The sequence below is a fragment of the Pseudophryne corroboree genome, chromosome 2, assembly GCF_028390025.1.
Source record: "Pseudophryne corroboree isolate aPseCor3 chromosome 2, aPseCor3.hap2, whole genome shotgun sequence".
Taxonomy (NCBI): domain Eukaryota; kingdom Metazoa; phylum Chordata; class Amphibia; order Anura; family Myobatrachidae; genus Pseudophryne; species Pseudophryne corroboree.
The window spans coordinates 129,056,446-129,071,276 of NC_086445.1; the positions used below are offsets into that span (position 1 = coordinate 129,056,446).

The 14,831-nt window shown below is 45.1% G+C and overlaps 1 protein-coding gene across 1 annotated transcript in view; it reads left to right on the forward strand.

Annotated features, from left to right (window-relative positions):
• The window catches only part of LOC134990547 (palmitoyltransferase ZDHHC20-like), a 154,805-nt gene that overhangs the window by 125,490 nt on the left and 14,484 nt on the right, over positions 1-14,831 (forward strand). The window contains exon 7 of the mRNA XM_063950694.1: positions 13,599-13,731. Within this exon, the coding sequence (XP_063806764.1) occupies positions 13,599-13,731 (133 nt within the window). The remainder of the gene's footprint in view (positions 1-13,598; positions 13,732-14,831) is intronic.

Here is a 14,831-nt window from a genome sequence, read left to right on the forward strand (position 1 = left end):
GAGACTTTTTGAAAAAAATAAACAAAGAGGAATTAAGATGGATGTACACGCTAAAAACACTGAGACCACAGGGTTTGAACTTAGACAATGAAGTGAGGTCAATAGTGATGAACTGATGAATATTCAGAGCCTATATTCCGTCTAGTTTATTTAATGGCTAGCATGACATCACAAAATGTCAGTATTACATTTCATACCATCATAAATATGTTCCAGTGCACAAACAACATGTAAGAAGATACATCCTGTTATATCATGTGAAGGTCTTCTGCATAACCTCAGCTCATCCACGTATTTCAAAAAACCAGCAATTACGCATAACCACTAAATAACACACAACAATTGGGTATAACTACTGGGAAATAGCTTTTCTCACAATAAGCTGTATCTTCTATTATACCAATAACTATCAAAGGAAGTCAATAAAAACAATGTATTTCATTTATTTTATTCCCGTAGATAAATTGATAATATATATCAACATAAAAATACAAAATGAATTGTGTTAGATTGTATACATACGGCTAAATCAATCATTTCTAAAACAAACGAAGAAAAAGAGTTTTTTTATTTCTAGTATTAAAACTTATTATTTGCAGAATCAACATAAGAAGATTATACAAGATGTTTATTTTATTCTATTTTATTTTATTTTGTTATATACATTATTAGTTGTTTTTCTTTGGTTTTGCACACAGCCACAAATAGCAATCATCGTTTTCTTATACAAGCCTGTTTAACTATGTGACAAATCCAAACACACATTGTATCCATTTAGCTTATACAGAGGTAGTATGGACACACCCCTTTTTGGGATGATACAATCAAGTATGGGTATAAAAAGCCCTCAACTAAGATGGTGAATAAGGACTCCCTGAGGAAGACCCAAACGGGTCGATACGCGTTGGAGAAGGAACTGAGCATTGCATCACCACTCTCCATATCATCTATAGAAAACAACAGTATTTTGAAATATATCTGGACGGAACAAACTGATTCGCAAGAGACACTGTGGAGGAGAAACGGAGCCGCACGGCCGAGAGGACACAGACCTGAGAGCGGAGCACCGATCGTCAGGCTGAGAGAAGACAGAAGAAAGGAGTGGAAGTGTGTGACGGGATCGAGCGCAGGAGAAAAGGTAATACACCCCGTAGGAGGGAAGGTTCACGGCGGACAGTCCCCTTGTGGGTCCAGAAGTCGTCGATACCTTCCCCCCAGAGGCATGACCGCGTCCCTCCGGTTTTGAACACTGGCAGACGTCTGTGTTTGCGGACGTCTCCTGCTGCACAGGACGGAGGAGGTTAGCGGGGAGTCCGGGGATATTTAATTTTACCTTCACCCTGATCACCTCATCCCACCACTGTCCAGATTGGGGTACCCCACAGCGATACTGTGACTAACTGTGGAATTCAACATTCCTGCTAATCCAGAAATATCAATCTATACTGTGATACCGGATAGTAAAAAACGACAATAAGGTGGAAAAGAGGTGGGACGCCACACTCTGCTCACACCAGACATTTTGGGACTTAGACATATTTTTTCTAATTTTTTCATTTCCACTTTATATTTTTCATTTTCTTTTTTTATATTATTTATATATATATATATATATATATATTTTTTTTTTTTTTTTTTTTTTATCATCATTCTTTGCCCAACTTCATGATTATCACTATCATTTTTTTCATACATTTGGGTAAAAGCAAATTTTGACCCTATATTATTTATATACAAATAAACGTCAGTATTTTTCATACTACATATTATTCCGTGGTTCTTTCACTTATACTGACAATTTATTTTGCAAGTAGGCGCAGTTGTGTAAATCCTGTTTGAACTTTAAATACTGGAGGTTTCTGGGTTTAACCTCTCACACGTACTGCTGCCACCCCAGTATTACTTATATAAGTAGAGCGTTGGTCACATTTACAAAGAAACAAATATATATACCTGTCCGGCTGCAGTACTAGTGATATTATATATATATATATATATTGATTTCATCTCATTATCATCCAGTCTATATTAGCAGCAGACACAGTACGGTAGTCCACGGCTGTAGCTACCTCTGTGTCGGCAGTCGCTCGTCCATCCATAAGTATACTAGTATCCATCCGTCTACATTGTTTACCTGAGGTGCCTTTTAGTTGTGCCTATTAAAATATGGAGAACAAAAATGTTGAGGTTCCAAAATTAGGGAAAGATCAAGATCCACTTCCACCTCGTGCTGAAGCTGCTGCCACTAGTCATGGCCGAGACGATGAAATGCCAGCAACGTCGTCTGCCAAGGCCGATGCCCAATGTCATAGTACAGAGCATGTAAAATCCAAAACAACAAATATCAGTAAAAAAAGGACTCCAAAATCTAAAATAAAATTGTCGGAGGAGAAGCGTAAACTTGCCAATATGCCATTTACCACACGGAGTGGCAAGGAACGGCTGAGGCCCTGGCCTATGTTCATGGCTAGTGGTTCAGCTTCACATGAGGATGGAAGCACTCAGCCTCTCGCTAGAAAACTGAAAAGACTCAAGCTGGCAAAAGCACCGCAAAGAACTGTGCGTTCTTCGAAATCCCAAATCCACAAGGAGAGTCCAATTGTGTCGGTTGCGATGCCTGACCTTCCCAACACTGGACGTGAAGAGCATGCGCCTTCCACCATTTGCACGCCCCCTGCAAGTGCTGGAAGGAGCACCCGCAGTCCAGTTCCTGATAGTCAGATTGAAGATGTCAGTGTTGAAGTACACCAGGATGAGGAGGATATGGGTGTTGCTGGCGCTGGGGAGGAAATTGACAAGGAGGATTCTGATGGTGAGGTGGTTTGTTTAAGTCAGGCACCCGGGGAGACACCTGTTGTCCGTGGGAGGAATAGGGCTGTTGACATGCCTGGTGAAAATACCAAAAAAATCAGCTCTTCGGTGTGGAAGTATTTCACCAGAAATGCGGACAACATTTGTCAAGCCGTGTGTTGCCTTTGTCAAGCTGTAATAAGTAGGGGTAAGGACGTTAACCACCTCGGAACATCCTCCCTTATACGTCACCTGCAGCGCATTCATAATAAGTCAGTGACAAGTTCAAAAACTTTGGGCGACAGCGGAAGCAGTCCACTGACCAGTAAATCCCTTCCTCTTGTAACCAAGCTCACGCAAACCACCCCACCAACTCCCTCAGTGTCAATTTCCTCCTTCCCCAGGAATGCCAATAGTCCTGCATGCCATGTCACTGGCAATTCTGACGAGTCCTCTCCTGCCTGGGATTCCTCCGATGCATCCTTGCGTGTAACGCCTACTGCTGCTGGCGCTGCTGTTGTTGCTGCTGGGAGTCGATGGTCATCCCAGAGGGGAAGTCGTAAGCCCACTTTTACTACTTCCACCAAGCAATTGACTGTCCAACAGTCCTTTGCGAGGAAGATGAAATATCACAGCAGTCATCCTGTTGCAAAGCGGATAACTGAGGCCTTGACAACAAGTTGGTGTTAGACGTGCGTCCGGTATCCGCCGTTAGTTCACAGGGAACTAGACAATTTATTGAGGCAGTGTGCCCCCGTTACCAAATACCATCTAGGTTCCACTTCTCTAGGCAGGCGATACCGAGAATGTACACGGACGTCAGAAAAAGACTCACCAGTGTCCTAAAAAATGCAGTTGTACCCAATGTCCACTTAACCACGGACATGTGGAGCAGGGCAGGGTCAGGACTATATGACTGTGACTGCCCACTGGGTAGATGTATGGACTCCCGCCGCAAGAACAGCAGCGGCGGCACCAGTAGCAGCATCTCACAAACGCCAACTCTTTCCTAGGCAGGCTACGCTTTGTATCACCGGTTTCCAGAATACGCACACAGCTGAAAACCTCTTACGGCAACTGAGGAAGATCATCGCGGAATGGCTTACCCCAATTGGACTCTCCTGTGGATTTGTGTCATCGGACAACGCCAGCAATATTGTGTGTGCATTAAGTATGGGCAAATTCCAGCACGTCCCATGTTTTGCACATACCTTGAATTTGGTGGTGCAGAATTTTTAAAAAAACGACAGGGGCGTGCAAGAGATGCTGTCGGTGGCCAGAAGAATTGCGGGACACTTTCGGCGTACAGGCACCACGTACAGAAGACTGGAGCACCACCAAAAACGCCTGAACCTGCCCTGCCATCATCTGAAGCAAGAAGTGGTAACGAGGTGGAATTCAACCCTCTATATGCTTCAGAGGTTGGAGGAGCAGCAAAAGGCCATTCAAGCCTATACAATTGAGCACGATATAGGAGGTGGAATGTACCTGTCTCAAGCGCAGTGGAGAATGATTTCAACGTTGTGCAAGGTTCTGCAACCTTTTGAACTTGCCACACGTGAAGTCAGTTCAGACACTGCCAGCCTGAGTCAGGTCATTCCCCTCATCAGGCTTTTGCAGAAGAAGCTGGAGGCATTGAAGGAGGAGCTAAAAGGGAGCGATTCCGCTAGGCATGTGGGACTTGTGGATGGAGCCCTTAATTCGCTTAACAAGCATTCACGGGTGGTCAATCTGTTGAAATCAGAGCACTACATTTTGGCCACCGTGCTCGATCCTAGATTTAAAACCTACCTTGGATCTCTCTTTCCGGCAGACACAAGTCTGCTGGGGTTCAAAGACCTGCTGGTGACAAAATTGTCAAGTCAAGCGGAACGCGACCTGTCAACATCTCCTCCTTCACATTCTCCCGCAACTGGGGGTGCGAGGAAAAGGCTCAGAATTCCGAGCCCACCCGCTGGCGGTGATGCAGGGCAGTCTGGAGCAACTGCTGATGCTGACATCTGGTCCGGACTGAAGGACCTGCCAACGATTACGGACATGTCGTCTACTGTCACTGCATATGATTCTCTCACCATTGAAAGAATGGTGGAGGATTATATGAGTGACCGCATCCAAGTAGGCACGTCAGACAGTCCGTACTTATACTGGCAGGAAAAAGAGGCAATTTGGAGGCCCTTGCACAATCTGGCTTTATTCTACCTAAGTTGCCCTCCCACAAGTGTGTACTCCGAAAGAGTGTTTAGTGCCGCCGCTCACCTTGTCAGCAATCTGCGTACGAGGTTACTTCCAGAAAATGTGGAGAAGATGATGTTCATTAAAATGAATTATAATCAATTCCTCCGTGGAGACATTGACCAGCAGCAATTGCCTCCACAAAGTACACAGGGAGCTGAGATGGTGGATTCCAGTGGGGACGAATTGATAATCTGTGAGGAGCGGGATGTACACGGTGATATATCGGAGGATGATGATGAGGTGGACATCTTGCCTCTGTAGAGCCAGTTTGTGCAAGGAGAGATTAATTGCTTCTTTTTCGGTGGGGGTCCAAACCAACCCGTCATTTCAGTCACAGTCGTGTGGCAGACCCTGTCACTGAAATGATGGGTTGGTTAAAGTGTGCATGTCCTGTTTATACAACATAAGGGTGGGTGGGAGGGCCCAAGGACAATTCCATCTTGCACCTCTTTTTTCTTTCATTTTTATTTGCGTCATGTGCTGTTTGGGGAGTGTTTTTTGGAAGGGCCATCCTGCGTGACACTGCAGTGCCACTCCTAGATGGGCCAGGTGTTTGTGTCGGCCACTAGGGTCGCTTAGCTTACTCACACAGCTACCTCATTGCGCCTCTTTTTTTCTTCTTTGCGTCATGTGCTGTTTGGGGAGTGTTTTTTGGAAGGGCATCCTGCGTGACACTGCAGTGCCACTCCTAGATGGGCCAGGTGTTTGTGTCGGCCACTAGGGTCGCTTAGCTTACTCACACAGCTACCTCATTGCGCCTCTTTTTTTCTTCTTTGCGTCATGTGCTGTTTGGGGAGTGTTTTTGGAAGGGCCATCCTGCGTGACACTGCAGTGCCACTCCTAGATGGGCCAGGTGTTTGTGTCGGCCACTAGGGTCGCTTAGCTTACTCACACAGCTACCTCATTGCGCCCCTTTTTTTCTTCTTTGCGTCATGTGCTGTTTGGGGAGTGTTTTTTGGAAGGGCCATCCTGCGTGACACTGCAGTGCCACTCCTAGATGGGCCAGGTGTTTGTGTCGGCCACTAGGGTCGCTTAGCTTACTCACACAGCTACCTCATTGCGCCTCTTTTTTTCTTCTTTGCGTCATGTGCTGTTTGGGGAGTGTTTTTTGGAAGGGCCATCCTGCGTGACACTGCAGTGCCACTCCTAGATGGGCCAGGTGTTTGTGTCGGCCACTAGGGTCGCTTAGCTTACTCACACAGCTACCTCATTGCGCCTCTTTTTTTCTTCTTTGCGTCATGTGCTGTTTGGGGAGTGTTTTTTGGAAGGGCCATCCTGCGTGACACTGCAGTGCCACTCCTAGATGGGCCAGGTATTTGTGTCGGCCACTAGGGTCGCTTATCTTACTCACACAGCTACCTCATTGCGCCTCTTTTTTTCTTCTTTGCGTCATGTGCTGTTTGGGGAGTGTTTTTTGGAAGGGCCATCCTGCGTGACACTGCAGTGCCACTCCTAGATGGGCCAGGTGTTTGTGTCGGCCACTAGGGTCGCTTAGCTTACTCACACAGCTACCTCATTGCGCCTCTTTTTTTCTTCTTTGCGTCATGTGCTGTTTGGGGAGTGTTTTTTGGAAGGGCCATCCTGCGTGACACTGCAGTGCCACTCCTAGATGGGCCAGGTGTTTGTGTCGGCCACTAGGGTCGCTTAGCTTACTCACACAGCTACCTCATTGCGCCTCTTTTTTTCTTCTTTGCGTCATGTGCTGTTTGGGGAGTGTTTTTTGGAAGGGCCATCCTGCGTGACACTGCAGTGCCACTCCTAGATGGGCCAGGTATTTGTGTCGGCCACTAGGGTCGCCTATCTTACTCACACAGCTACCTCATTGCGCCTCTTTTTTTCTTCTTTGCGTCATGTGCTGTTTGGGGAGTGTTTTTTGGAAGGGCCATCCTGCGTGACACTGCAGTGCCACTCCTAGATGGGCCAGGTGTTTGTGTCGGCCACTAGGGTCGCTTAGCTTACTCATACAGCTACCTCATTGCGCCTCTTTTTTTCTTCTTTGCGTCATGTGCTGTTTGGGGAGTGTTTTTTGGAAGGGCCATCCTGCGTGACACTGCAGTGCCACTCCTAGATGGGCCAGGTGTTTGTGTCGGCCACTAGGGTCGCTTAGCTTACTCACACAGCTACCTCATTGCGCCTCTTTTTTTCTTCTTTGCGTCATGTGCTGTTTGGGGAGTGTTTTTTGGAAGGGCCATCCTGCGTGACACTGCAGTGCCACTCCTAGATGGGCCAGGTATTTGTGTCGGCCACTAGGGTCGCCTATCTTACTCACACAGCTACCTCATTGCGCCTCTTTTTTTCTTCTTTGCGTCATGTGCTGTTTGGGGAGTGTTTTTTGGAAGGGCCATCCTGCGTGACACTGCAGTGCCACTCCTAGATGGGCCAGGTGTTTGTGTCGGCCACTAGGGTCGCTTAGCTTACTCACACAGCTACCTCATTGCGCCTCTTTTTTTCTTCTTTGCGTTATGTGCTGTTTGGGGAGTGTTTTTTGGAAGGGCCATCCTGCGTGACACTGCAGTGCCACTCCTAGATGGGCCAGGTGTTTGTGTCGGCCACTAGGGTCGCTTAGCTTAGTCATCCAGCGACCTCGGTGCAAATTTTAGGACTAAAAATAATATTGTGAGGTGTGAGGTATTCAGAATAGACTGAAAATGAGTGGAAATTATGGTTTTTGAGGTTAATAATACTTTGGGATCAAAATGACCCCCAAATTCTATGATTTAAGCTGTTTTTTAGGGTTTTTTGAAAAAAACACCCGAATCCAAAACACACCCGAATCCGACAAAAAAAATTCGGTGAGGTTTTGCCAAAACGCGGTCGAACCCAAAACACAGCCGCGGAACCGAACCCAAAACACAAAACCCGAAAAATTTCAAGTGCACATCCCTAGTTCACAGTACCTTGTCTGGGATGTCCAATCAGAGCACAGTATATTCCAAACTGAAGGACTTCTAAGTGGAGAGTTGCAGAGGTTTCAATCTCGTGTGTATCTCAGCGCAGGAATGCAATCCGTTGGTTTTGATCAGATGTCCGCGTAGAGTAGAACAAGTTAAAGGTAAGTCCTTGGATATTTATGATGATTTATAGGTCAGTTGTGGTGAATTTCAGCTGTTTTATGGAGATGATCAGGAGCATGCAAAAGGTGATGCAGCCATCTTGGTGTTATAGTGTTAGTGATGAGGTGATGAGGTGATGAGGACGGACGCCACCGGCCACTCCATCTCCGCTGCGATCCCTGGACTTCTGGGGTCCGCTACGGATGACGTCACGCGTCCATGCGTCGGGTTGCCATAGTAGCAGCCGCCGCGTCAGATCGCGCTGGCCGGGGCTGTCAGATAAAGAAACAAACAAGTGAAGTATGTTAAAATACGGAACATCCATGCGATATACAGTTGATCGAGCTTGACCTAATAAAGCAACGTGGCAAAACTCATTATGGTGCAAGAACATGGGAAGGGAAACATAGTGAGGGGAGTGCTGTGTTTATAGTAGTGGGACTGTAAACATGATGATAGCGCACAACCTATATTATATTACATGGACAGCTGTCGCAAACATATTTGCTCTTGCTGGAAAAGAAATTGTTGTAAAAGTTATTAATTATGATGAGTTAGGTGCATAAATGTCCAATCATGGTTACACTCCACAATACATACTGGCTGAAGCCCCTATATCGAAACACCACTAGGTGTGGACAGATTACCTAGTCACCATATAGACGGAGACACCATCAATTGAACACAAAAAGTGGTAAATGATAGGCAGTGGAACCCTGTCTATCTCCTGTACGCTGGGGTATTTTTTGGAAAGTCCGTCTTGTTCAAGCCTTCAAATGTCCCACATGATCTGTCCAGTTAATGGAGAGAGTTCCAAGCAATTTTTTCATTCAGACCCATGGGGCTTGTTGTGTTGAGTTTGAAGATCCATCTCGCTTCCAATCTGAGGAGTTTCTCTCCTCTGTCTCCCCCACGTATAGAATCAGGTACATGGTCTATGATGATGTGCTTGAAGGAGTAAAGTGGATGTCTCATCTCGGCAAAATGCCTGGCTATTGGTTGGTCTATTTTCTTACCAGTCAGGGCTTGATTGATGGCTGATCTGCATAGGGCCATACGTTCTCTGGCTGTCCTAATGGTTTTACCCACATAGCCTTTGCCGCATGGACATACAATTAAATAGACTATGTATTTGGAGGTGCAGGTTAGGACATGTTTTATATGTCCCACTTTCTCGGACAGGGGAAATTTAAAGGAAGACCCGGTCAGCATATGTGTACATGTAGTGCACCCCAGGCACCTATAGCACCCAGGGGCTTTCGTTAAGTAATTAGAAGAGGGTATGTTGCTAAACCCAGTTATATCCGAATGGACTATGCTATACTTTATATTCCTTCCTCTCATGAAGCAAGACATGGGTCTCTTGGATCTGAAACACTTGAGATTCTCATCTGTCGCCACTATAGGCCAGAGGGCTCTGACTGCTCTCTGAACCACAGGGCTAGATGTAGTGTATGTGGTCTTCCATGGAATCACCTGATGGGCTGCTTCTTTGGTCTTGGTGGACAATATGTACCCTCTGTCCATTGATAGGACTTCTTCCTTCTGATGTTTTAATAGGGACAAATCATATCCTCTCTGGACAAATTTATGGACTACCAAATCAAGTTGGGCCGTCAATGTTGCTCGTTCACTATTGATCCTAGCTGTTCTCAGCATTTGGGACTTTGGTAGTCCTTTGATCAGGGATTTTGGGTGATGGCTGTTAGCCCTCAAAAGTTATTTTTTTTCAGTCGGTTTTGTGTATACTGTTGTGGATATGACCTGATTCGAAAATACAATATGGACATCCAGATAATCGGCCTCTGTGTCACTACATTTAAAGGTGAACTTAATCGGTGAGTTACTGGAGTTGATGTGTCTCATCAATTGTATGAACTTGTCTTCACCTCCTGTCCACAACATGAAAATGTCGTCTATGAATCTTGTATATAGCAAAATATGCTCTGATATACTGTCATCATTAAAGAAAAATTTATTTTCTTCCTGGAACATAAAGATGTTTGCGTAGGACGTGGCAACTGAGCTCCCCATGGCACAGCCCGACTGTTGTTCATAAAATTTCCCGTTAAAAAGGAAATCATTTCTCCGCAGCGTCAGTTCCAGTAATTGCATCGGACATGGGTTGTTCTTACAATTACTGGAACTGACGCTGCGGAGAAATTATTTCCTTTTTAACGGGAAATTTTATGAACAACAGTCGGGCTGTGCCATGGGGAGCTCAGTTGCCCCGTCCTACGCAAACATCTTTATGTTCCAGGAAGAAAATACATTTTTCTTCAATGATGACAGTATATCAGAGCATATTTTGCTATATACAAGATTCATAGACGACATTTTCATGTTGTGGACAGGAGGTGAAGACAAGTTCATACAATTGATGAGACATCAACTCCAGTAACTCACCGATTAAGTTCACCTTTAAATGTAGTGACACAGAGGCCGATTATCTGGATATCCATATAGTATTTTCGAATCAGGTCATATCCACAACAGTATACACAAAACCGACTGATAAAAATAACCTTTTAAGGGCTAACAGCCATCACCCAAAATCCCTGATCAAAGGACTACCAAAGTCCCAAATGCTGAGAACAGCTAGGATCAATAGTGAACGAGCAACATTGGCGGCCCAACTTGATTTGGTAGTCCATAAATTTGTCCAGAGAGGATATGATTTGTCCCTATTAAAATATCAGAAGGAAGAAGTCCTATCAATGGACAGAGGGTCCATATTGTCCACCAAGACCAAAGAAGCAGCCCATCAGGTGATTCCATGGAAGACCACATACACTACATCTAGCCCTGTGGTTCAGAGAGCAGTCAGAGCCCTCTGGCCTATAGTGGCGACAGATGAGAATCTCAAGTGTTTCAGATCCAAGAGACCCATGTCTTACTTCATGAGAGGAAGGAATATAAAGTATAGCATAGTCCATTCGGATATAACTGGGTTTAGCAACATACCCTCTTCTAATTTCTTAACGAAACTCCCTGGGTGCTATAGGTGCCTGGGGTGCACTACATGTACACATATGCTGACTGGGTCTTCCTTTAAATTTCCCGTCCGAGAAAGTGGGACATATAAAACATGTCCTAACCTGCACCTCCAAATACATAGTCTATTTAATTGTATGTCCATGCGGCAAAGGCTATGTGGGTAAAACCATTAGGACAGCCAGAGAACGTATGGCCCTACGCAGATCAGCCATCAATCAAGCCCTGACTGGTAAGAAAATAGACCAACCAATAGCCAGGCATTTTGCCGAGATGAGACATCCACTTAACTCCTTCAAGCACATCATCATAGACCATGTACCAGATTCTATACGTGGGGGAGACAGAGGAGGGAAACTCCTCAGATTGGAAGCGAGATGGATCTTCAAACTCAACACAACAAGCCCCATGGGTCTGAATAAAAAAAAAATTGCTTGGAACTCTCTCCATTAACTGGACAGATCATGTGGGACATTTGAAGGCTTGAACAAGACGGACTTTCCAAAAAATACCCCAGCGTACAGGAGATAGACGGGGTTCCACTGCCTATCATTTACCACTCTTTGTGTTCAATTGATGGTGTCTCCGTCTATATGGTGACTAGGTAATCTGTCCACACCTAGTGGTGTTTCGATATAGGGGCTTCAGCCAGTATGTATTGTGGAGTGTAACCATGATTGGACATTTATGCACCTAACTCATCATAATTAATAACTTTTACAACAATTTCTTTTCCAGCAAGAGCAAATATGTTTGCGACAGCTGTCCATGTGATATAATATAGGTTGTGCGCTATCATCATGTTTACAGTTCCACTACTATAAACACAGCACTCCCCTCACTATGTTTCCCTTCCCATGTTCTTGCACGATAATGAGTTTTGCCACGTTGCTTTATTAGGTCAAGCTCGATCAACTGTATATCGCAAGGATGTTCCGTATTTTAACATACTTCACTTGTTTATTTCTTTATCTGACAGCCCCAGCCAGCGCGATCTGACGCGGCGGCTGCTACTATGGCAACCCGACGCACGGACGCGTGACGTCATCCGTAGCGGACCCCGGAAGTCCAGGGAGCGCAGCGGAGACGGAGTGGCCAGAGGCGTCTGTCCTCATCACCTTTGGCGGGTATTTCACGGCATATAAGGTAAGCTTTCTGCACCCATCACATACACCTTGAAAAAGGGGCTACGGTCCCCGAAACGTCGGTCACATTTTGTATTTTGTGATGTTTTAATACACATCTTTTACTACTTGGAAGTCCTGGAGTGCCGCCGATTTCTTTCCACCTATATACATATATATATATATATATATATATATATATATATATATATATATATAATATGTGTGTGTTTGTGTGTGTGTGTGTGTGTGTGTGTGTGTGTGTGTGTGTGTGGGTGTGTGTGGGTGTGTGTGTGTGTGTGTGTGCGTGTGTATGGAGTGTTCTGAAAAAAAAAGTATGTATATTTACATTTCAGTGTCATTTATTTTAAATCACTCAATTCTTAACAGTCATACACAGCATTGCAACCCGTGACCTGTTACACGGAAAATAGACACCTTACTTATCAAGCTATTTGCTCCTGCATAGCTAGCTTGCGGATTCTAATTATATGAAGCTAATCATAATTGTCAATTCAAAACCATTGCAACTAGGCAGATATATGTAGTGTGTAGCCACAAACTTCATAGATCTGCCCAGTCGTCACAATGCTGATTATTTCTCTAACAATTATTTAACAAGTGTGTTACCCAGGATTAGAACCCATGTCCTTTTATACTGGAAGCAGGCACCTTACAGATGGAGATATTTGCTCCTGTATAAAAAGCCTGAGAATTCTAACTTTATGAAGTTACTTGTAATTGTCAGAGAAGTGACTTCATATAGTTAGAATTTTCATGCTTCCTATACAGGAGCAAATTGCTGCATCGGTAACGTGCCTGCTTCCAGTGTTTAAGTCATGGGTTCTAATCCTTGGTATGACACTTTTAAAATGTGCATCTATAATAAAGAGGGTGTGACTTGTAAGGTGCAGGGACTAGTGAGGGAGAGGAGTCAGCCACGGAAGAGATAGCGGTGACTGTCAATTAACTTAACTGAATGGTGTCCCTGAACACGGAACAGGAGGAAAGGTGCTCCCCTACAGAGCAGGAGCCCGGCCGCAGCCGACTCCGTTGCCTCTGCATCCCCATGCTATTTGTCTACCTGATATTGCTGCTAAGAGCCTAGGCCAGAGGTTCTCAAATTCGGTCCTCAAGGCACACCAACCGTCCAGGTTTTAGGTATATCCATGGCTCTGTACAGATGGTTTATACAAATTGACTAAGGTGCTAATTAAGTCACCTGTGGCCAAACATAGATAAACTTAAAATCTCAACAGTTGGGGTGCCTTGAGGACCACATTTGAGAACCTCTGGCCCAGGCTTTGAGGACTAGTGTTGGTAATACTTTGGATGATTTTTCAACGTTTTAGACTCTATTGCATATAATTCAGTATAAAAACAATTTTTCTACCCCTTGCAGAATGGCACTCTGACCCTCCGAGCACAAGTCAACCTCATCTTGCTGCTTGTGGTGTCCATCATATTCTTATTGGATAACTTGCCCTTCTTGCACTTTCACTCCTGGCTCCTAGCGAAGAACATGTCCACTATAGGTAACGGCATTAATGAGGCATACCAGGATGTCTAAGGGATTAGATAGATAGATAGATTAATGAAATTAGAGTGTTAGCTATTATCTGTATGTGTATGTCACATGGTTACAGTCTTGTAGGAAAAGTAGTGTTTATTGCGTATATGCAGCCTTTAAAAGGACAGTGGTAGTGATGATATACCCAGGGTTAAAAGATGGTACATCAGAATACAACGTACACACAGAGGAGACTACCTGATAAGCATTCAAGCAGAGGAATGCGGTGGTCAAGGTAACACCTTCTCACACCAAATACTAATTTTGCACATGATTTCCTATTTCAGTCTTACACAGACATGCTGCCCTTATAAACTGCAGTGCTTTCATACACTCGATGCATTTCCAAAGATATACACCAGGCGTGCAGTGCCAAAATTAGAAAAAGATTTATACAGGAAGTTATTTCTTCCCATTTCCATGTGGGGTAAGGTGGATCCAGCCACACTAGTTTGGACTTTGGATAGGTATATTACTCCATCAACACTTGGGAAGCGCAGATGGTCACTCACTAGGTGTACGGAACTTGCTATAGAAGGAACTTCTACCTGTAACCCTCTGGAGTTCTGCCTCCGAGTTTCTATTACTGTGTCTCACAGGAAATGGGCATGGGGCTTCATAATATGTAAAATGATAAAACAATGGAATAAGGTGTAATAGTTTACTGTATACTGTTTTGTGACCCCGTAGTTATTGGTCAGCTACTGTCATGACTGGAAATCTCAGGCCGTCCCCTCCCCAGGCTGTTCCTGCTGCAGGTTGTCCTTGTCTGTGACTCACTACTAAAAGGAGCTGAATACCCCCTTGATCCATATGCTACTAAGCAGGGCCGGCTCCAGGCATGTTCCAATAGAGCGGCCGAACAGGGCGCCGCACTTAATGGGCGCCGCTAGCTCTGGCCGCCATATTGGAGCCTGGAGCCGTCCCTGCAGCACTGCACTGTCTGTCTCCCCCGCTCCCGCCAACCGGCGCCGACCCGTGAGCCAACCAGAGCTCGCGGTCCGTCAGCTGAGGCTGATTGGCTGCCGGACCGCGAGCTTTGATTGGCTTGCGGGCCGGCGCCTA